This window comes from Ciconia boyciana, chromosome 7 (assembly GCF_034638445.1).
Source record: "Ciconia boyciana chromosome 7, ASM3463844v1, whole genome shotgun sequence".
In the NCBI taxonomy this organism is placed as follows: domain Eukaryota; kingdom Metazoa; phylum Chordata; class Aves; order Ciconiiformes; family Ciconiidae; genus Ciconia; species Ciconia boyciana.
This window is the reverse complement of record NC_132940.1, coordinates 7047558-7070769: the sequence shown is the minus strand read 5'-3', so window position 1 is coordinate 7070769 and position 23212 is coordinate 7047558. Positions and strand designations below refer to the sequence as shown.

Genomic DNA, 23212 nt, shown 5'->3' with positions numbered 1-23212 from the left:
AACTTCAGCAGTATATTCACTGCCTGCCTAAAATAAGACAAGTGATGTTCTGTCTTCTGCCATGCTTTTTTTGGGGAATCTCAGAGGGCACTGCAGTGTCTAGCGCACAGCTACACAGAAATACCAACATGAGGAGCATGTCCTGCACCTCCTGCCTTCTGCATGGATCACTTGTGCATGGGTGTTACATTCACAGCAATCCACATCATTCTGCACTCTTAAGGAAACGTGTCCTTTGGGGGCTATTCTCTGCTCAGCTCCCTAACTCAAACGACACTTCACTGCCAGCCTGGGACTGCACCAAGTCAGCCACCGTAAGGTTGAGCACCAAGCCCAGCTGTGCCGTGCCACTGCCCAGTCTCCTTTGCTGGGAGACCTCCACAGACAGACAAGTTGCGACACCCACTCAGAAAGACAGGGAGATATGGATTAGTGTGGAAGAAAGCAAGGGCATACTGAAAGCACAAGATAAGAGCATCCTCACTAGCCATGCACACACGCTTCTTGTCTGATACAGAGGAGAGACTGACAGTTCTTCCTGAATATGCGTTATTTAAGAGGAAGGCACAGAGCTCCATGCTACTGGTGCTCCATGATGTCATGGAAGGTGATGCCTATCTGAGACATTTCTGCACTGGGGAAAAAAGCAAATGTGTTTGAGTAATGCTCCAGATTGGGGCTGGTGCCCACAATGCCTGGTGGGAAAGGTGAGAGAAGGGCTGCCCTAGGGAGAGCGGTAGAGCTCTCTAGCCTGGGCTTTCTGTTCTGCTGACCCTGACAGCCCTGGCTCTCGTGACTTGTGCATCTCGCTAGCCCAGAGCTAGCAGGATGCTGCAGAGAGCAACCTGCTGTCATTTCTAAGGGAAGCAGCAACAACATGTAAAACCCAGAAATGGCTGAAGTCCTCTCTCAGTGATTGCTGCCACTCTATGTGTTTTCACCTTCAAAGCGTGTTCCCGATGCTAAATTTTTATGAAGTTATCATCATCTTACAATCCAAAGATAATTTAGGCAATGAGGCTAAACAAACTGGTCTGTGCTGTGGAGGACACTAGTATCTGGGGAGAGGGGGAATTCCTGGTTCCTAGTCCTGTGCTCAGTTCATACATCCCTCCAAGAATAAAAGCTGAGCTGAGAAGGGCACAGTTCAAACTTACAGATGATCAGACTAGGCTACTAATTATATTCATATGAAGGGTGATGGGAGAATAAAGGCAAGGAAAGAGGAGCAGAGTGAGAAATAGCATTTAGCAGCTACATGTGGTTACACTCAAAGCTGTGAGCACCAGATGGAGGAGAGGGGAAGCAGTTACAACAGGAGCAACACGTAGAAGGCAAGTACTGTACCACATTCTTTCAGAGGCTCGTCAGACCAGTCCCTGCAGTCTCTATGTGAATCGCACACTTTGCCTCCGTCAATGCACTCTCCACTCTTACACTGAAACTTGCTGGGACTTTCACATGCTGACTCTGTCATGTCGGGCAAGAGAGGAAAGCAACTAAGTTAGACGAGGCTCATGACAACAAAAAGCCTGATATAAAGCTTCAAGAGGGTGTCATTAGCAGAAATGGGATGGGATTAAGCAAATGAACATTAAGCCTGAGTATCATGCAAGGAACTTTTCAAGTCATGCAGTCTGCCTGGTCAGCACAATCATCTCTCCCAAGCAACCCCACTGCCAGAACAGCTTAAAACTCTCTACAGGAAGCAGCCTGCCGCCATGGCCCAGAGGAGCAGCACAGGCCTCTTCCCTTTCCAATGGCCACGCAGCTCTCGCAGGCTTACACCACAGAGCACGGAGTGCAGAGCTGTCTATACCTACCTTGGATGCAGCCTGCCTCGTCGCTGTTGTCAGGACAGTCGTGCACCTTGTCACACTGCTTTGCTCCATGGATACAGGTCCCATCGCCACACTGGAATTCATCCGGCTGGCAGGTCACCAGAGCTTTAAGACAACACATTCAAGCATTAGCCACACAGGACTTGAATCTTTTCTGTGGTACCTTTTAGCCACGTACCTCTAATACTGCTGGAGTTTTGCACCCTCTGTCAGCAAATGTCACAGAGCATCGGTTGCTTCCACCAAAGCAACAGAGGCAACAGCTGCCTCAGCCACTGTCCTCCTGTGCCCCTCTGCCATCCCAGATCACCCTCTACATCCCTGGGAAAAGAGCCCCAAAGCCCATATGAGCAGATCTAGTCAAAACAGAATCACTGCAGGCAGTGAAGTTTCTCGGATGAGACACAAGAAAGCAAGCAGGCAGCAAAACCATAAGCAGTGGAGCCCCTCTGGGGTCTTCAGTTTATGTGAGAGGCCAGGCTGCTTTCCAGCCAGGAGCACGGAGTGGCACTGGGTAGGCAAAGGCAACCGCTCCTCAGCTCTCCTGCCTTCAGAAAAAATTATATTTAAGATATATTTTAAAACATGTTCAAGCTAACGGCATGGGCAAGAGACATGTATTGACTCTCTCTGCCAAAGCCAATGTGGTCACACTAAGGATGAAGCTAGCAACACAGACATGATCATTCAGGTTACTAAATGCCCATGAGCTAAAAGACCACTGGAAGGCAGAAGAGCTCCATTGCACTGCAGCTTGGTGTTTCTTGGGGTTACAGGCCAAAACCATCTCTATAGTGTCAGGCCAGGTTTCAGACCTGAAGCTCATTTGCCCAGGTCAGGTTATTACAGACTCAAAACAGATCTGATGAACAGGAAAGTTGCAGTGGAAAAAAAAAAAAAAAAGACAGCTGCACTGACCATACTAAAAACAGTCATGTTTCCCTCCCCAAGGTTACACTAAGTGAGAGACGTCCCTAGCTGGGACCAGACTTGTGCTGACAAAGGGTACAGGGCAAAGGACTGCAGCCTGTGGTTCACTGGCAAGACAGGCTCCTCATTCCTGGGACATGTTATGCAGCTTACTTCTGAGGGGACTGTCTTACAGATGTTTTCTTAAAATCCTATTAAGGCAGCACACCCTGGAGAGCTCTTGATTCTAGCCTTTCCATATCTTGCTGATTGTGTCCTGGTATCATGTGGCAGAAAATCACTGCCTCTGAATAGCTAGAGGAGGTCAGCACTGATGTTACTATGTGGGAGGTGAGAGCTACGTGGCAGACCTTCCTTGACAATTTGACAAACTGGTTCTAATACAAAAATTACTACTTTCAGATAACCCAGGAAAAGCCACAGACATGAAGTGAGCTAGCATCGATACCATAAAGTATTAGTTGCACAAAAGCTCAGCATTATCGGTGATTGCATCCCACAGGATGCAGGATCCAGATTCATGACTGCTTCACTGGACTTAGCTCTAGTGTATCTTCAGCCGGCGAAGGGCACAAGAGACAGGACAGGGAAAGCCACCACTGCATGGCTGGTGGGGGAAGGGAGAAGTCCTGCCTTTAGAAATACACAGTATTCATATGAGGAAAGTTTGGAAATAGCACTGCTCCTTGGAGAGGAAAGCCATATGCATTATATTCGTAAAAAGCTGCAAAGCGAGAAAAAAATCCCAAGCAATGAGCACAGTTATGGGACCAGCTGTGTTGCCACATTTCAGCTAATAAACCCAGGCACAGAAATGGGAAACCTCAGTGGGACATCTGGGACAGCAGCTCCAAACTAAGCATGTGGGAACTGCTGCTCTAAATGGAGAAAAATGAAGGAGAGGAAGAAACAAAGCTGTGGTCTGGGAGAATCACAGACCACAGATCTGGAAGTGGGACTGAGAGCTCCTGCAGGGAGGCAGAGGCACTTCTGCTTGAGCCGTTCCTGCCATGTACAACCACCTGCCTGGAGAAGCCCTGACGATGGAGAGACCACCTTCCCCCTAGGCAATCCTGACCTCTTCCAAGCTAAACCTTGGCCATTGCAAAGCTTTTCCTACTGTCTAGCAGAAAATTCCCTTGCCACAATTATTTCTTGTCTTCGCCCCCAACATGAAAAACAGTTTACTTCACCTTTTCTGTAGCACCTTCTATACGTGGAGACAAGAAAGGATGGTCCTCCATTTCTGACTATAAGTATTAACCCTCCACAAAAGTGTAACATGTAATTAAAGCCAATGGGGGTCTTGTCTTTCCTGGAGCAGGAACAGGTCTCCAGTTTATCAAGTAAATCTGCATGACGACAGCTACAGATTTGGAAGGCAGCTGTTATAAAACCTACTAGTTGTCCTCAATTGTAATCTTCAAAGCTCTTCTAAAAAGCAGTTATAGCTAGATGCTAAGAATAGAAAGGTTTCTAATCCTAAAACAAATTAAAATTAAGAGAATTTTGCAGGAACTGCAAAGACAATGTTGCATAAGCACCACAAGACTGAGAGAAAAATGACAGCACAGCTCTTAACTCAGTTGCTACAAGGACTGCAAAACATAGATGTGGGACTGTACAACATCACTGCACAAAGCTTTTGCCTCAAGAAGAAGAGACAGAAGTTTGGAGACCAGGCTTGGTTTCCTGGCTCACTTCTCACTCCAGCAGAGCTGTGGAAGTTCAGACCTTTGAGGAATGGCCCCTGAGCCTCTTAACAGACATCTAAAAAGAGCAGATACAGTAACAACTCTTACTGATCACAAAGATACTAAAATGCATATACAGCATTTCTATTTTTTGGTGCATTTTGCAGTAGGAGGAGAGAGAATGCTATTTTTCTACCTGGCCTGGAAAGCATAAGTTTGAGGGGAGAGGGCCAGGAACTTTGTTATCCTGAAGCCGGGACACAAACCCATCTCAGCACCACTGGCAGAGCTGACAGCAAGTTGCCACCAGGACCATTTCCGAAGCAGAGCAATATCCCAAGAAGAGGGAAGAGCTGTGATGTTTATTTGCACAATGTTCAGAAAATTGCTGTGCTGTTTTGGAGAGTTTAAATCAGTGAAGTCTCAGCAGTTTTATAGCCATCTCCTCTGCTCCGCAAATCAAATACGAAACAATTTACCAAAGCCCTGCTAAATTAACAGGTGCACTCAAACAGACACACTTCCCATTTGCAAATACTGGGCACAATGCTGTATTGCTCAAATTCAGCAGATATATTCCAGATTCCAGGTCTGAGCCTGTGTTTCTTCTGTCTTCCGTTTTTTTTTCTTTTTCCCCCCAAAATGAACTTAATCTCAAGAAAACCCCAGCATTTGCAAAATGCATCAATCCCATTTTATAGATGTGGAGACAGAGGTACAAAAGTGTGAGGTCAGGTCTCAAGGGATCTGCTTTCTAGCTGTCATTTGTAAGCATTATTTATTCTCCCTCCTGGATGCCCTAATGTGAGTTGCAAAGGACATTTTAAAATATAACCATTCCAGATTTGGAGACGAATAAATCTAACCTAATGTTAATTTTATAAATATATATACATATTTGAATATATATGCTAGGGAAAAAACCCAACCACTCAATGTTCTCACACAGCTTTCCTGAAATGACTCATTCCCTCCTATTTATTTGCTGTCTCGCTGCCAAAACCTGTTCACCAATTGTCACCCTTCATTTCTGCTCTACTCGTTTATCACCGCAAAATGATTGTAACAAATGACTGGTGGTGGCCTCATGACATTTTTTTTAAAGCATTAGCTCCCATCCCTCTGTTTTATACAACGCAAACCCCATATGATTCCCATTTGCAAGAGAAGATGTAGTGCTGGTATCTGCAGTTTTAATCAAGTCAAACCTAGGGGTACTTGTGCCATCCGTGTTCCTAAGGGGATGGAGCAGTGTCATATACCTGTAACTCCCTGCGTGCCACGCGATACTGATCTCAAAAAGAGAATTTCTGGAGAGGAAAAAAAATAATAAAGGTCAATCCCTAAACTCTTCGGTCCAAGAGAAGAACAGCGATGCTGAGTTTCCAGAGCTCTCAAATGTCACTTTCTTACTGCAGGCATGTGCACCTGAGCAACAGCTGCATTTAGGATGGGGAAGCAACATTAGTTTTGACTCTGACCCAGGCAACCCATCAGCTACACGAGCACTCAGCGCCGCAAGTCCTCTCTCCTGGCTGCTACCTTAGAGATTCCCCTCCCCGCGGTGTAGACAGCAGCAGGCTTATGCATCTCTGTGGCACTGGGGTGACTCCTACTTTGCACAAGTGTGAAGGGCAGAACCAGGCACTCTGTACAGAGGAGCACTGCAGTAGCTAAAACATGCAGGGGGCTTTGAATCCCGCTGTATCCTGGCCCACAGGACTGAACGCAGCAGAAGCAGCTCACATACTCGTTTCTCCTGGGTACATAAGCTGCACATTGTGCTGTACTGAGACTTACTGGAGAAAAACCTCGGGTGCTAAATCTCCGCTAGTCAGAGATATAATTGCCTCAAGTCACTTCTGCCACATTTCCTCCGTCCTCCACTGGTTGTCAGCACTGTGCTGTAGTGCTGTCCAGCTCCATCCTCTGCCCCAGGGAGGCTGCCCTTGGCGTATCTGGAGGTGCTACTTGGTGAAGCTGCTCTGTAGCTGAGGGATGCTGTCAGAGCCGTGCTCCTTTTGGGCCTCACGTCTCGGGACTTTGAGCTCAGCTGGATATTGCTGGTGTCTGTCAGATCAAGGAAAGAAGCTGGGGAACAGTGCTCCCTCTGCCTCAGCAAAGTACATGGGCACAGTCCCACTCCTCTCACCCAGCAGTGTCAAAGTAAATGGGGCCTGTAAAAGACTTAAAATTCCTTTCAAGCTGAACAACAGGTATCAAAATTTTAGAGACCTTTCATTGGAAAGCGCCATCTGTAAGCTGCTCCCCTCTTTCACCACTCGGAAATAGAAGGGAGCTCACCTTTCCCTCTCCTGAGTTTTCTAAACTTGGCCATCCTGCCAAGTTGCCGTCACTGCAGGGGATGCAACCCGTGGGACAGAGATGAGTTCTGCTGGGAGTCCCCTGCGCCAGACACCAGTTCTTCACCTGTGTTTGTAATGTGGGCCTAGCCACTGCCTCCTGATTCAGAGGGGATACAAGTCCAGGACTGTCTGCAGGAGGTCTCAGAATGAAAACAGGCACCAAACAACACAGGCTGTCCCAGCTAGCAGTGCACACCTCCACTGGACATGCTCCTGCCTGGCTTTCTTACAGTCACTTCATACTGAAATGCATGCCAGGAACCAACTTTGTCTCCTGACTCCACTGTCCCTGCGATGCTTCAGACCCTGGAAGTACTGCCTGGGTACCTACTGCCCAAGAGCTCTGTCAGCTCCTGTATCACCTTCTTGGAGATGAAGGAAAAGACTTCCTACTTAATCCATCCCTACTCAGAAGGGGTTGACAGTGACGATATCCTTGTACCCAGCAGTCAAAGCTGCTCTCTTCCTAACAAAACGTATTTGGCTTCTCCTACTCTGCTCTCACCTCTCTTTTAAAAGAGTCCTTGGCTCTTTTAAAGGCACAGAAGCTCCAGGGTTACCTGTGGCTCATCCCCCTGCTCTCCTGCAGTGTAAACAGTGGTGTCCAGGACTTACTACATCCTCCCCCTCTTGCTAAAGGAGCCACTGAATTTACATCTGCGCCTCTGCCTGGGAGAGAGTCTGATGCCCCGCTCCTTGCAGGGCTCTCCCACACAGCTGCTCTGAGCTCACCAGCCTGGACTCAGTGTTATCATGGGTATGAAAAGATGGTGCTGGCAAAAGTGGTAAATTTTCTTAGGTACCTTTGGAAAAATGTCTGGTTTCTGCAGCTGGTTGCTGCCTTCCTCCCCAGAGGTGGCCCAATGTCAGGGCTGCTAAATATATACAGCTATGTAAATATTTTATTTTATTTCAATCTTGTGATTATGAATATTTTAGCAAAACATTTTGCTCTTATTTTCTTCTCTCTCTCTCTCTCCTTCCTCAGGTAAGTGACCAGCTTGAACAGTTTAGTGGCTAAAAATAGATGAAACATTCAAAATACCACGCACACCAACAACACCATGTTAAATGCATAAAGGCAGCTGAAAAGAAATCCATTATTTATTAGCTCTGTGCCTTTATCAAGCCAAGCTCAAAGTGCATTTCAAACTGAATTCTTCAGAGGTGGTGCTCTTGACTGCCTTGTTCAGTATACTCTAACTTCAGAGGCAGAAAATTAATTATTTTTTTTCTGCTGATCATATATTCCCTTTAGCATTGCGGCTTCTAACCTCCAGGCTGTGACCCCACCATGCAGCCTGAGGGCTTTGAACATTTTTCCCATATTCTATTCCTTGTCTTTCTAGTGAAACAGATCTCTTCTGAGGCATGGTACCATCCAACAGCTCTTGCACCTCCTCTCTGAATCCTCAAGGAAAAAACATAAAAGGAGCCTGGAATATACCTGACACTGCTGGGCTGGGCACCCAGCCATGCCATTTGGGACACAAACGCTCCTTGTCAGGCACACAGTCGCTGCACAGACATCAAAGACTTGCCTTAAAACACAGCTCACAGCAGCCTTCTGGCCCCTCTCCCCCACAGAGGAGAGCCCTCAGCCCTGCCCTACCCCTGCAGACACTCACGGCAATCCTGCTCATCAGACTTGTCCTTGCAGTCTTCGTCCCCATCGCACTTCCAGTTCAGGTGGATGCATTCACCATTGCCGCACTGGAACTCATGAGCCGCACAGGTGTTGAGGGCTTTGGCATCGTAGCCACACTTCTCTACAGACTCGTCCGACTGATCCTCACAGTCCGGCTGGTTATCGCAGACCCACAGCTCTGGGATGCACACGCTGTTGTTGCACTGGAACTCATTGGGGTTGCAGGTCAGAGGGGAGCATTTTCTTTCATCGCTGCCATCCCCGCAGTCATTGTCACCGTCGCACACGAAGATGGTGGAGATGCACGACTTGTTACTGCACTGGAACTCATTGGGAGAACAGGCTTGGGAATAAAAACAAACAGGTGAGCTGTGAGGTATCCAGCTACCCCTCACCCCTGTGCCAGCCTTAGCACATTAGGAAAGTCTGAGACAGGGGGAGGGCGAGGGCACAAAAGCATTACCTTGGCTGTCCTAACCCAAAACATTTTTCCCAATGGTAAACTACATGGCAAGGAGCAGGTGAAGATGCAGCGGTCATCTCCCCAGCTGTGCCATAGGATGCATCCTCTATGGCCCATGGGCAGCCCTGAAGAAGGGGGAGCAGGGCTGCGAGAACTGCAGGTAGGAAAAGCAGGGGGCCAGCTGCAGTACTGCCCTGGTATTGAGGCAAGAGCAGCCAGGCAAGCCCCAGTGCATGGGGTGACAGCACGGAAAGAGCGGGGAGATTGCAGGGCGGGCTGGAGGTGTGCTGGCACGTGCTGGTGGACTCGCACAGCGCTTTGCTTTGCTCCACGCTGACATTACCAGCTTCCTGACTTTCACAAGCACAGAATCAGGTTTCAGGATTTCACAGTGTGCCTGGTTTTGGACATATTAAGTGGGATGTGTAGGGTAAATATTTAGTGAGTCGAGCATCAATTTAGCTGCAATCTGCCAGTAAGGCCCTTTACAACACACTGAATGCCTTCCCTGGAAATCACAACTCAACATTAACATACAAATGAGGCGTTTCTCGGATAGGAAGCCGAGTGGAGTACTCTCCTCTGCAAGCCTAATGGACAGCTGAACCAGAGAAGCCTGCTCAAATTAAACTTTCAGGTACTCCAACAATGTGCAGTTCACAGTCACTTTATTTCATCAAGGTGTGGGGGAACTAAAACCCTGGAAGAAATTATCCATAAGTACTTTTAGGTAGTTACTTAAAAAAGAATTCTGCTTCTGCAGTTTCAGTCATCTACAGGAAAGTTATGGCTTTGATAAACTACAAGTACAATAAATATATAGGAATAAATGACAATAAACCTTTTTTTTTTTAACATTGCACTTGGGAGTCTTTTTGTCTTCAGAGGCGGAACTATTTGCTGTCGTATCTGCAGAGCCCCTATGATAAACCACACAGTTCAGGTGGTACCAATTGCTGCAATGGCAAGTGCATCTAGAAAGCAGCAGAATCTCTGTAAAGGAGTTGTCATATCACAGCTTTCAGCCAACGACAGGAAACCAGTGGTATTCTACTTTGTCTAATAACACAGAAATATTATGCCTGTTTTATACCTGGGAATGCAACTCTATTTATCTAGCAATTAAGAACATGTTCACTTGTACATGGATACTTATTTACATTCTAGCTTGCAAACTTGCTGGGCTTTGTCTGTTAACCTAAGCAGCCTGTAGTTTTACATCAGAGCATGGCGATATATATACTTCTCTCCTCCTGCCCTGTGCTCTGTCCCATTTAGTCCCAGGTTTTCCAGATGTTACTGCATCTACCAGAGCAGCAATCTGCCTAATTAGAAGAAAAAGAAGTCTGCCTTCCTTGGTGCAATACTACCAGGCGCTGGCTACGACCCAAGCTCCCTCCAACAGGGATAAACGTTAAAGAGAATCCCAGCTGCACACCGCTGTGTGCCCAACTTGACATCAGTAATTAAATGCAACAGAGTGGGTCACCAAAGGAGCACCTAGTGTTAGACAGTAAAGTATCATCTGGTCCAGGCAGGTTGCTCAGGCTCCTTCTGTACTTGGTAGAGTATTTTGGATATATATGCCCTCAACAGGGAACTCCTGCCACCTACCTTGGGATAAGAACTGTCCCTTGGAGGGGCTAATATTTCTCCTCTCCAAACAGAGGGAACGGAGATCAGACAACTAATGTTAGGAGATGAATCCCTCTCATAAGGACCTGAAATACGAGCGCAGTCTGGTGGAAAAGCATCTAAAAAAACCCCCAAAACTCTTTTGCATGGCAGAACTGAGACCATTAAAATGTTCTGCTTTTCACCCACATTCTGCTGCTCTTCTTCATTGCGCATACTCTTCTATCCTTATCCCATAACTAGAAATAAAATAATCTATTAGCCCTACTGATCAGTACACAGCTGTATAACCTAACACTCTCTTCAGATGATGCACAGTATGTAACTGCCAAGTGGAAATTTAAGGTAACAGTTATAATCTTACCAATCTATTTAAAAAAGGACATGAGAAACAGGAATATTTCTAGGGCTATGTACAGTTTCTGTAACAGATCAAGGCTGAGAAGAAGAAATTGCTTTTCTGGCATTATTTTGATGAATGTCAGAAACAGATCAGTGAGCAAAATTTTGCATAGTCCTTTGATCCCTAATTTTTGGGCAAGGTTGTAATGATTTGCACACTCCAAATGTGCGTTAATTTCCTTTCCCCCAACTGTAATGAGCTTATCTTTTTTCCCTCGTTGTTTTCCTGGTCCCACCTCCACCCCTCCTTCTGTCTGTACGCATTTCCCTTCAGAAATCTGCTGCATTGGCAAATTAGCGACTGATAAACATATGTGTAGGATACAGACAATGGAAGTTTGCACAAAAGCTCCTCCTCTGCACCTACAAATCCCAGTACAGATATAAAATTACTGATAATCGCAGCCAGAAAATAGAAGCAGTTCAGCTTTTGTAACCTCTCATGAGGACTTTCTCAGTGAAGCTTGTGAATTACTAGCTAGAAAAATCGCATGGTCATGATTATTTTATTTCTTTTTAAAAATTAAATTTAGTATGATGACAGCACTAGAGACAACAAGTTCTCCCTCCACTGAATAAGCACAGCTGTCTGGCTGTTGCTAACTCCCCCTTCCCACCACTGCAGTCCTTAGGTGGGGATCGATCTCTGCAACTCACTCGCGCAGCTAAAGCCAGGGGCAGCGGCACCAGCACTGACAGGGCATCACCTGCACTGGGACAAGGCCTAGGAGGCAGAAGAGCAGCTCTTTGTGCTCAGGTCTTCCTGCCTGCAATTACAGCAGCCATACGCTGCTGGGACAACCAGTAGGAGTGATGGGCTGCTACAGGGGCCACTGCAGTGCGTGCACTAGCAGCCAGTGGCAGTGCCAAATAGGAGCACGTGGTCTCTCACTACAGAAGGCTGCTCTAAGCACCTCCTGGTGAACTCAAGAAATAAAAATGCCCTTTTCTTCATTTACAGACCTAATGACCATCTTCAGACCAGCTCAAATGGGACAATTCCTTCTGGGTCACACATGCCTCCAGCAGAGACCTCTGTCTCCATGTGCAGCTGGCTCTCCTGCAGGCTACGGGAAGGCAGATAACGTCCCAATTCCTCTCACCCTTCCGTCATCTTCTCTGACAGCTAAAACAGGGCATGCCAGGATAAAGCAAAGTCTGCAGCTTCCAGCTACTCAGGGACCTGCTCTGGCACAAACAAGCAACAGAGAAGAAAAGCTGCTTACAATCCCTCTGTACCTAGGCAAGAGCCAGCACGCTCGTGCTCTTTGGGGTCCCTGCTGCATGGTTTGGTGCTGGTTTGAAGAACCTAATAAAAAGCAGCACTACAAATTATCTCACATAGCACCTGGAGAGATGAGGATGGGGAAGTAAAGTCCCAGGGACAGTTTACTTCACACTTCCTTTCATAAATCTGCCAGGGTACCTAGGTAGTCCCATCACTACAGCATTTCACTGCCTCCAGAGCATTTCAACAGAAAATGTGCAAACAGTAATTAAATGATCACTGGGGTATTTTTTCTTTGACTTGAGCAATTTGTTTGCATTCTCGGATTTTGCTGCCTGTCCTACTGTAAGCTTATTCATGCAAAACAAAGGAAACAAATATTAGCTTGCTTTCCTTAGTGCCAAAGAAATTAATAAATGTTGTACTCTAAGGTGCAAAACCTACTTCAAATATGAAGTGATCCCAGTAGAAATCTTGGAAGTGTTTGTCAAGAAGCGTTTAACTAACAGGCTTCAAAGCAGTAAACAAGCATAATTAAAAAAGCAGTTTTCTAGAGTACTGCAATCCGTTAAGGTTCTTAATAGTTTTAGGAAGCAAAATATCACATCTAAATGATAGCGTACATGTGCTTTGACCTATAGACAATATATACCAGAGTTGTTCTGCATTAGTTTCTGCCTTGCACTATATATCAACACATAGAGCACAACTGTCACAGTTTTTGCTTTGCAGCCTCCAGCCGCAGTCTCGTCACATCTCTTGAGGAGAGCGGAGCAGAAGCAGTCTTTGGATAGAGGAAGTTAAAAAAAAAAAAGAAGAGAGATTGCAGTTGTGGAGTTAGCGTTTCAGTACCAGCTGGTTCTCTTTTGCCTGGAGCCAGGGTTTAACCAGAGGCTTTAGTGAGTAGTCTGGTGCAGCAGGGACAATCTTAGCTCAGGCGCTGCACCAAAAAATTAAGGTAATTCTATCACATGCTTTTTAAGTGCTTATAGAGAAAAGTAGAATGCTCTAAAAATACAGGGCACTCTTTGAGAACTGTAATTTAAAAAAAAATAATATATTTGTACATAACAATGTTTCTACAATGGACACCACTAAAAAGCATAGATCCTCAAATCTGGATAAAATTCAAAATATGAAATAAACAGGATATCCATCATTAATTGGAGCTGGGAATTATGTACAATGGACTATAAGTGCTGCCACGGCTAATCTTTAATTAAAGATTTTCTAGCTTTTCAGTAACAGTCAGATATTTAATTCATCTCTCTCCTCCAAAAAAGTCAGTTCCACTAAAATTACATGAATGGCTTAAAGAAAGATAATTATTTGGTAAAATTTGTGGTAAAGTGGATAACAGCAATTACTGATGCTGAAGACAAGAAAATAAGATGAATTATTAACACTGCATTTTTCTGACACCCTCCCCAAAGCAACTTTAAAAAAGGGTGGCTCAAAATTTCTTGTTTGCTTAAATCTGACAATGGATCTTCTAAAGAAGGGAAAGGATGACTTGTGCATACTAACATTTGCATTGGGGAGGGAGAGATCTGCTGTTGATTTATCACCACTTCAACACTAGCAGGAGAGGCTGGTGGACTTCAGAAACTCTTCTAAGCTGTGAGGTTTAGGATCTGAGCTCCACATGGCTGCAGGAGTGGAATGCCTGAGCTCCATCTGCCCAGGTATTCCACATGAAGTGCAAACCCAGGTACCACAGCCCACTTAAATTAATCTTTGAGCTGGACCGTGGATAAGGAGGTCACAGAGTCCAGACAGGCTAAATTAAGTTGGAACTCCCAGGCCAGTTGCCAATGCTGTCATCATGTTAGTTTTATTTAACTAGTATTTATTTTCAGGCTTAACTGTATCTAAATTATTTGTTTTGTCTGCAGACAATTGGTGTGCTTTGTCTGAATATATCTGAACATCTATACCAAATATCTATACCAAATATCTGGTATCGCTATATATTTGGTATAATATCTGAATATTTCATACAGATCTTCGGTCAAATGCCAGTCTTTAAAGCACAGATTCATGCCTAGAAGGACAAGTTTCCCACGGAAAGCTGCCCTCCAGGAAGGACAGCAAAAGAGATGGAGGTAAATGAAGATGACCTTGAAGCGCACTGCTCTGAAAAAATGACAGGCCTCCCATGGAGGGAATAATGCAGCTGAATTGCAGTCTCACTGCTAACAGTGGTTGTTGCTATGGTGATTGATACCAAAAAGCCCATATAGACGAAGACTGCAGAAGGAATAGTAATTCCTGATATTGTTCAAATCACTAATGTAGCTAAGGAGCCACCTCACGCACTCTTGCAAATTAATATTTGCATGTTCTCACTGCCTTTGCCACACTGCTCCCCTCAAACACAAATGAGTTATTTTTCCATTCTCTGCAGCAGTATTTGCATAGTATTAGCTAATTATAATGGAGTAACCAGATGCCAAAGCCCCTGCTGATAAATAATAGTTGGTTCAAAAATGTATTTACTGATTTAGAATATATTTCCTGAGAATCATATATTCATTCGAAGTGGTTTAATTTTCTGAAAATAGAATTAATTATGACCCCATAATTTACAAAGCCAAAATTTAAATGGAAAAAAAAATATGCTGGGATGTGTTTAGTGGGTTTCTTTTCTGACTTTGAAAATTGGAACCTGTACGGGACAAGCTTACTCCTATTCCCTCAGACATGACTCGCTTATTAAAATGGCAATTTTACAAACTACATCAATTTGGCAAATCCCTCAGAAACACCTGATAATATCCATGAAACTAACAGCTGGTCTAATATCATCACACAAAATTCTGTATTTTTGAGGAATATACAAACGTTCTTCCAGCAACCAGAACAGAGCATTACTGGACAGGGCCTTGATCCTGTGACAGTACACACAAAAACCACATTACTGCATACGCAGACCTCTTGGATTCAGCAGGACTCCCTGTGGTTATGAGGAGTGCCCGCACAGAACTTTCTGCATGACCAGGAGTTAATTTTGCCATTGCAGAGTTTAAATCACAGACACTTTGCCAGGAAAAGCCTCCTCCATAGAGCTCACCTTCCATCGGTCGGGCAGACTTCCACTCTGTGCTCCTCTGCTAAGAGACACAAACTGCCTCATACCTGCCGGTTTTCTCCACTGCTTTCTGGTTTCTTATGTCCAGCTCAGGAGAGAGACTTCATCAGAATCTTAAAAGCTAAACTTTAGTCACATTGGCAAATGACGGCACAATTTGTTTTATTCTCAGAATATTTCCAAGCTCTGTTTTTTTTCTGACTAGGAAAGGCAAGGAATTCAAACCCATGTCTGTTGGTCCACAGCTATGTCACTGGCCTGCCACTTCCTCCTTATCCACACATTCCCAAGCACAGGGATGGCACCAGTTTAACCAGCTGGAAAACTGAACTGTTCCACCAGAATCAATCAAGCCTTTTACACTGCCATAACTAAGAAGGGAATCCTGGAGGTTTGCAACAACCTACAACACTTATCTTTACTGAACGGAGATAAGGAATAAGGGAGCAGCAACTGACACTACAAAGCTATGTGCACTGCTAATGCTTGTGCAGCTACTCTCACGTCACAAAAACTGTGCACACCTCAAAAGCACACGTAGAGAAAGAAAAAAAAAAATCTTAATTCTTAGGTAGAATTCTTCATTGATGGAATTGCCACACAGGCCTATCTGTGAAAAACGGAGCAAAGAAAAGCCACATTGGCCGCCCTCAGGATACATTTCTGAACAAATGGGCCAAACAGGTAAGGCAGAGAGAAAAGCCTGGCTTCAGCATGATAATCTGGTAGCTACAGCAGCCGAGGGCTCACAAGTTTTACCTCAGCTGAGTAATGAGGGACAAAGCAGTGCTCACGTTGCAAGCAACGAGGTCACTGCCCCATAAAATCTCCACTTCCACTAATTTACTTCGCTTGATGGGAATTCTCTATAAAAGGAAATATTTCTTCTTATTGCAGTTTGCTTCACTATTAGACTTGAATATTTATTGCATTTAGAACATGGCACTATTAACTCTCCTGGAACACAGACAAAACAAGGAAACACTGAGAGTTGTCACATCTCACCCCCCCAGTTTACCCAACTGTGTCTCACATTTGTCTAGGAACAGCGATCCAAAGTGAGTTTAAATGTAGGTTCAATAACAATTAAAAAGATGCTTTTGCAATAACACAGTTGCAAGGCAACTGATTTGAAGGGAAGAGTACCTTAAAAAAGAAGCATCGAGGATACAATGAGACAATTGGCAAAATTCAGTGTAGCCGGATTCAAGGTTATGAATATAAGCACATACTATATTGACCAAGTCTATAAAGACAAGACCACTGTGGAGGTTTTGGGAGGGGGAGAGATTGACAGACTTTTCAGGAAACAACTAGCCCCTAATTATTTTCACTTCTGTGATATTAGGGGGCACAGCTATTATTTGAGGTAAACAATGTACCCACATAAGGCACCCACAATTCCACAAAAGAATGGCAATCATTTTTAGAAAAAATGTCTCAGATTTTCTACTCAAATGGAAAATTTAAGCACTGAGTGACACTCACTGCCACTAAAAGTGTAAGGGTCGTGTGCTAACTGCACTCACTTTAATAGTAGTGAGATTTCTATGGCATTAGGATTTGCCCTTCCGTTTCTACGGCTTTGAAATAGAAGGCAGCGCTTTGCTGGATTTGGGCCGAGATGAAGAATCAATTATACAACATGAGCAATTATTTTAAACTTTTTGGAAAAAAGAAGTGTATTGAAGTGTATTTTATTGTGAGCTAAACCTTCCCGGTTATATTTTGTCAAATAAACAAATTTCTTTGCAAAATATAAGCAAAGTTAATCCAACCATTATATCTTCCTCTGTATGAAAATAGTGTATTTCAGCCACTGAGATAACTTTCCGATGTTGTTTTATCTGTTCACATGACTCATAAAACAGGTTTTTTTTGGTTTTGCATCAAACATTCCATGGTTCTCTCCTGCGTAGGACTGTACTGACTTCAAGCTAACTGATTCTGATTCAGTCTTCAGATCATATGCTCAGGAAGCATAGCTGTTAAGCACTTGTTAATTAGCGTAACGCATATGTACCCACGGCCACTGAAGGATGGAACTCCTACCCACGTATCTGCCATCGTAACACGATCGTTGGCACTGGCAGCTACAGGAGATTTTCCTTAATAAAACTAAACAGATTCTTGCTTTTTGGATGAATAGGCTCGGAATTATAGCTCCATTCTTATGAAGAAAGCACTTCAGGGACACGAAATACAATCATATTTGGCAATAAGAGATGCAATTTCTTGTCTATTTCAACTCCAAGAGCTCTAACTGTTGAAAGATAGACTGCCCAGAAGATAAACATAACTACAGGCCAATTTTTGCTCCTCTGACAGTACAACATGTGAGATTCGAAAGAAGAATCAGAGACAACTTCTCCAGATGAAGTACAGAAAAAGCACCAGGACAAAGCTTTTTTGTGTGCATGCAGGTAACATGCAGTCCAGCAGTACTAGGCTTTAGTTTTAATTATCCACAAATCTTTGTATAAAACCAGTTATTTCATACCACTCTTCCACAACTCTGTGAAAAATTATCATTTGGGGTGTGTAGGACGTGTGTGTGTGTGCGTGCGCGTATGAGAAAGAGCGTGCTTGCAGTGTGTTCTTTGCATCTACTCTTTCTTTCCTAGTGTACCTTCAGGAAAACATTGTAAAAGTACCAAATTCTAAATTGTCTTGTTTTCATATTGTGTTTTTGTCTATTATGCTTTAAAGAATAAATTATTCATGGAACATACTGATACAGACAATTTATCTGTAACTGAGGGATCAGCACACAGCAAATGTGCAGAGGCCACCACCAAAGCCTGCTGTGGGGAGCGAGGCACCACTCAGTACTGGGAAACTGCATTTGCAGAACGTTACACGAGTCTGTTCTTTTTTAAACCTAAGCTCAAGAGACAGCAGTAGGGAAAACAAAGCCATTTTGCTCTAACCTTCTGCAGGTAGAGCCCTGGCACAGCTTAGGCCACGGCTTTAGGGTTTAATCCTTGACTTATGCAATGACTATCTCATCTCTAACCTAAGTTCATGCAGTATTTTACATTTAATTACAACAAGCTTCCAATATATTAAAAATGCAACTACCTTCATTTTTCCTGTAAGAGTGCAATTAAAGGTAACTACCAATCTAATTTTTCTTGCTGTTTTGTTCTGAAGGAACTCAGGACAAATATGATTATGGGATGAGATTTTTCCTAAATAACAATGAGGATTTTTCTGCAATTACTACTGCTTTCGAAGGAGCTCTAATACTTTAAGCAGTGATAAAGTGGCAGCTGTACATGTTTAATTTCTGAGAGCCAGGGCATAATGCACAAGCATTAATCCCTCCAGCTGTCCAGTAATTAAACATCATGTAAAGCCCAGAGGATATCATTGCTGTGCTACCTTATCTTACTTATGAAGGACTTTCATTTGTTAAATCTATAGTAATTTTCTTTCCATTCTTGGAAATAATTGTAGATTCCTCCACCATGGCAAGCGTACTCAAGTTACAGCTACCTTCTATAAAATGACAGGAATTTCAGGCTAGCCATGTCTCTCTTCATCACATGCTGAAATAATCATGAATAGTGATAGTAGATAAATATTTCCTCTACAGGAACAAATGCAATAGTATGGGCTTTAACCCCATTAAAACTGGTGGGTTTCTCAGGGAGAATATATGGCAAAATCTGATCCTTTAGGTTTGATTTCCCTCTGAGCTGACTGAGGAACAAGTACATCACTGTGCATCTAGTCTGTTAATGAAAGTTAACAACAGAATTCATAACTTTGACAAAAGCATGTATTAATCAGGCTGCAAAGGATGATAAAATTAGTGCTACATTATCACCAAGTAAAAAGCTCTCAGTAGGCTCTGTGGAGGTTTGGAATGAACAGAATCAGTATGGTCAACCCCCCATAGGTAGCACTGGAAGTGTGACTCATGCAAAACAGATACCTTTTACTGCATCAAGAAGAAAATGATGCTGAGACGACATGATGCTCCTTATTGCTACAGGACAATGATAAAAGATGATAAAACAATTCAATGGTCAACAGAAAGGTCACTTCATGTGAGTGCAGGTGCAGGAGCAGTGTGGAGGAAGGTGGCTTTAAATCAGCTTTGTAATTTCCCCACTTCAGCTGGCTTCTCACCAGGTGGATCTGCTGGGGGGATCAGACCAGCTTTAGCTTGCTTTAAATTCTGCCTTCTGCCAATGGTTCTCAGGTGATGTGAGGGCTATTGAGCAGGGCATTGGAAAGAGTTAACTCTCAATGTTTTCTGCACTTGGACCTTCCAAGAAAAGGACCCCTCATTTGTAGGCACTGCTGCTTTTTATGAAGTCACACGTGTGCCTGGAGCTTCACCAGAAAAGAGTAAGTGAAAAGTTCCTGCCTGAGGATCTTGTAAGTGATATATATATACTATGGAACTGTGAAGGCTGTGATCTACCTTGTCCTTGTGATCAGCAAGGATATGTGGCTTACAGCTGAGCAAGAATGGGCTTACTGTTGTTTCCCTCATTAATTTAAAAAACTTTACCCAGTTTGTTCACTTTTATCTGGCGTATCATATCATAGGGCTGAAAATCTAGAACTAATTCTGAGATATATGATCAGCAATGAAAAGCTGGCAGACCAGGGTCCAAAAGAAGATGCTCTCAGTAATGGGGCTGTTACTGTCATGAGACTCCTGCAGGAATTCCTGGCTCTCACCCTTAGACAACTTTTAGATCAGTATAAGTATGTCCGTTACATGCACAAGTTCCCATGGATTGCTGTCTCTGTACTATAGTTAAGCAGAATAAATAATGGAATGGGAAAATAGCTTATTATGCTATCAATATATCAATGAATACATCATTTCACTGTATCTGACTATTGGGAAAGGGGAAAATTGTACACTTCCAACTCCTCATCTGCAAGACACAATTTCCATACTGGGTGCAAGAAGTGGTCCAGGTGTGAACCAGTAACACAAGAAGAGATGGGGCCTTTCCCTGTTGAGCGTCTCAGAGTCCTGTCAGGAGGAACAAGCAATGTGAACATTACAGGGGTGCAATGCCCATTTCAGCTGTTACAGGATGGTAGCTCTTCTGTTCTAAAGCCATGTTGAAAAGCTCTCTGCATTCTTGAGCGGCTGACAAAACACTGGTTAATATCTCTCTTAGCAGAGATTTAACAAGTTCTGCAGTAGTTAGCAAAGTCCAGAGTGACCCCGAGTTGTGATGCTTTAATTACAGTCTCTCATATTTAATTTCTCCTTTTAGTCTCAGTAAATGTGTTCTTAAGCTTGTCCAATCAATTGTGACAAAGGTTAGGTACACTGGGAGCAGAAAACCTCAACCAGGGAAATAAGAAAGAGGATGCCAGCACCTCCAAGCCAGCAAATTCAAGACTGCTCTTACATTATTAACTGTTGATATCTATTTTGGAGGACTAAACCTGACCTATGACTACAACACACTTAGTATTGTAAAGACACAAATTACTTCTGCTCCAATTAACTTAAAAATAAGGGTTTTTTTCTTTTTATATACTCTTTTATTTTAAAAAGGGAGATATTTGCATTTTCAAAAATTGTTTGTGCACCGGAAGTTAGCAGTGGACTTAAAGGCCTACCTGCTGGAAGTAAATTATTTACGCAGACAGGCACTTAGCTACCTACATGCAAGGATTAATACCCACAATTAATCCCTGGTGCAATTACAGCCTGTGCAGACACAAATCTACATCCCTAACCACTGGTGCTTTATCCACGGCAGGTTAAATAATTCACAGTTTCCATTGCTTCCTTGGGAAGTTCTTCCACAGGGTGAAAATCGCACCATTTTTCCTCCTTGTTCATGGGTGAACAACAACAATAAAGTGCCTTACCATCCATTGATAATGGCTTCCAAGCAGTATGATGGAGTCAGTGCTTGGATTGCTTATGAGAGTAACTGCTTTCCTAATACTGGTACCAGACCAGGCCTAACAGGCCAGCAAAGGCTGTTTTACACATCTCTGCGGAAGTCTTTATTTTAATGGATTTCACCTATCAAATTGTTGTTTCTCACTCCAGACATGGCAAACAGGACCCTTATTTCAGATGAATACAGTCTGCTTTGCTTACTCCTAAGGCTATCTTTTTGTAGGGCGAGATTGTACAGGGAGAGATGAGGAACCCAAAGGAAATATTTGACTTCTACATTGTTTGAGATGATGCATTTTTTTTTCAGCATACCTGCACTCAGGTAAGTCCAGAGCCTGCTAACTGCAGCTGACCCCTTTGTCTAAAGGAGGTTACACAAGGACACCATACAAGACTGCAAATTCTCTCCTTCCTTGAAGGAAAGATATTCTGAGCACTGCTGTGACAAACCTTTTTCAGAACACACAGAGTGCCAATCAAAACAGCAAGTCTTCAACAGTGACCAAAAGCAAAGGAGAGGGATGTAGAGCACCAGTTTGTTTCCATTCGTGCAAGGTGATGCACTAAGGACATGGCTGATACAAAACACAAAGGAGAACCCAACCCAAACAGAAGATTCTCTTATTCATATTCTATAGTTTTGTCCCCAAATTTCTGAACAGCAGCTTTCTCCCTCCAGCTGGCCATGCCAGTGCCTACGCTGACTACGCTGGATAAATTTCACATTGATTCAAAAAACAATTACATAATTCTGAGAAGAAAAATTATCAAATCCAGAACAGTATCTGAAAAGCAAGTTGTTGGAGGCCAGAAGCAGACATAGGAGGAAGAACCATAATACGCCTGCACTGTTCTTAACGCTTTGGATGATTATACTACCATAATAATTGTTTTCCTCTCCTGCAGGAGATCCTCCCTTAACTTAGACTGTGAACATTTTGACATAGGGACAGGTGCTTGCACAGCCTCTGCACAACCAAGCCCCACTCCTGTATCTGGATACCAGCACAATACTGTTGGTGGTACAAACTACCAGTGCAGAAATGCAGGCTCAATTAATGTTCACAAACTCCATATTATGTTCTTTTAAAGAATTATAATACTAAGAGCCAGTTATTCCTATCAAGAAATAGGAGTATCCATAGTTAAAATATGTTTAAAGTGTCACATTAGCTTGAAGTAATAGCTTTATTAACATTAACATTTATTAGAAAGAGCTTAAGGTTTTTCTTCTGGATGCCCTCACTCACAATATCTTTAAGTCATCTTCCATTTGTTTATTGCATATGCAGGCTCTCACCATAGAAATTTTCCTGAGCGCAAATAAACTCCCTTCCAAGCATTTATCCAGAAAGATGTGTTATTTATAGACAAGCTGGCCAGCTCTGTGAGAGGTGCAGCCTTAGGTATGACGGTGCTCTGCTCCAAGGGGCTGCAGGTGACAGTCAGTGCTGAAGCTTCTTTTAAAATGAGAACAAAAACATGGGTGCAGAGGTTAAAAAAAAAAAAGAAAGAAAAGGTCTGAACCTAGCAACAGACTTTTTTTTTTTTTTGTCAGTATACTGTGTGCTGCTGAGATAAGAGAATATGGATAAAGGAGGATTCTAAACAGAGAAGAAATAGGAATGTTAACAGAGTATCAGTGGATAGGCTTAGTGAGGTTTATCAGATTTGGATAAAAGAGAGGATAGCTATCAATCCTCCACAAGCTCTCAGAGTTTAAAAGGCTAACACATTTGTTCTCATCCATGAGGAAAACACCTTAATTTGACAAGCAACCTCACTGAAAATGCTCCCACTACAGCCATTCAGCAGTGTCTCCTGTTTCCTTCTCAAAGTGAGTTCAGTGCCTCTGAAAGTTGCTGAGTTGACAGATCTTGGGACTGAAAGCTTCTGATGTTTGCAGTCACCCCGGAAGCTCCAAGTTTGCCTGTCAGTGCCTTCCTGCCTGGTCCTCTGGCAGAGGAGAACAGCCCATCTTGCATTCAGACTCAGCACTGACCCTTTGGCAGAGATTG

At 43.5% G+C, this 23212-nt stretch overlaps 1 protein-coding gene across 2 annotated transcripts in view; it reads right to left on the bottom strand.

Moving 5' to 3' along the window:
* The window catches only part of LRP8 (LDL receptor related protein 8), a 196471-nt gene that overhangs the window by 19431 nt on the left and 153828 nt on the right, over positions 1-23212 (bottom strand). The window contains exons 5-7 of one of the 2 annotated variants that reach the window (XM_072868119.1): positions 8460-8822; positions 1824-1946; positions 1348-1470 (exon numbers count right to left, since the gene is read on the bottom strand). In XM_072868119.1, coding sequence (XP_072724220.1) covers positions 1348-1470; positions 1824-1946; positions 8460-8822 — 609 coding nt within the window. The remainder of the gene's footprint in view (positions 1-1347; positions 1471-1823; positions 1947-8459; positions 8823-23212) is intronic. The other variant, XM_072868120.1, reaches the window with a different exon arrangement.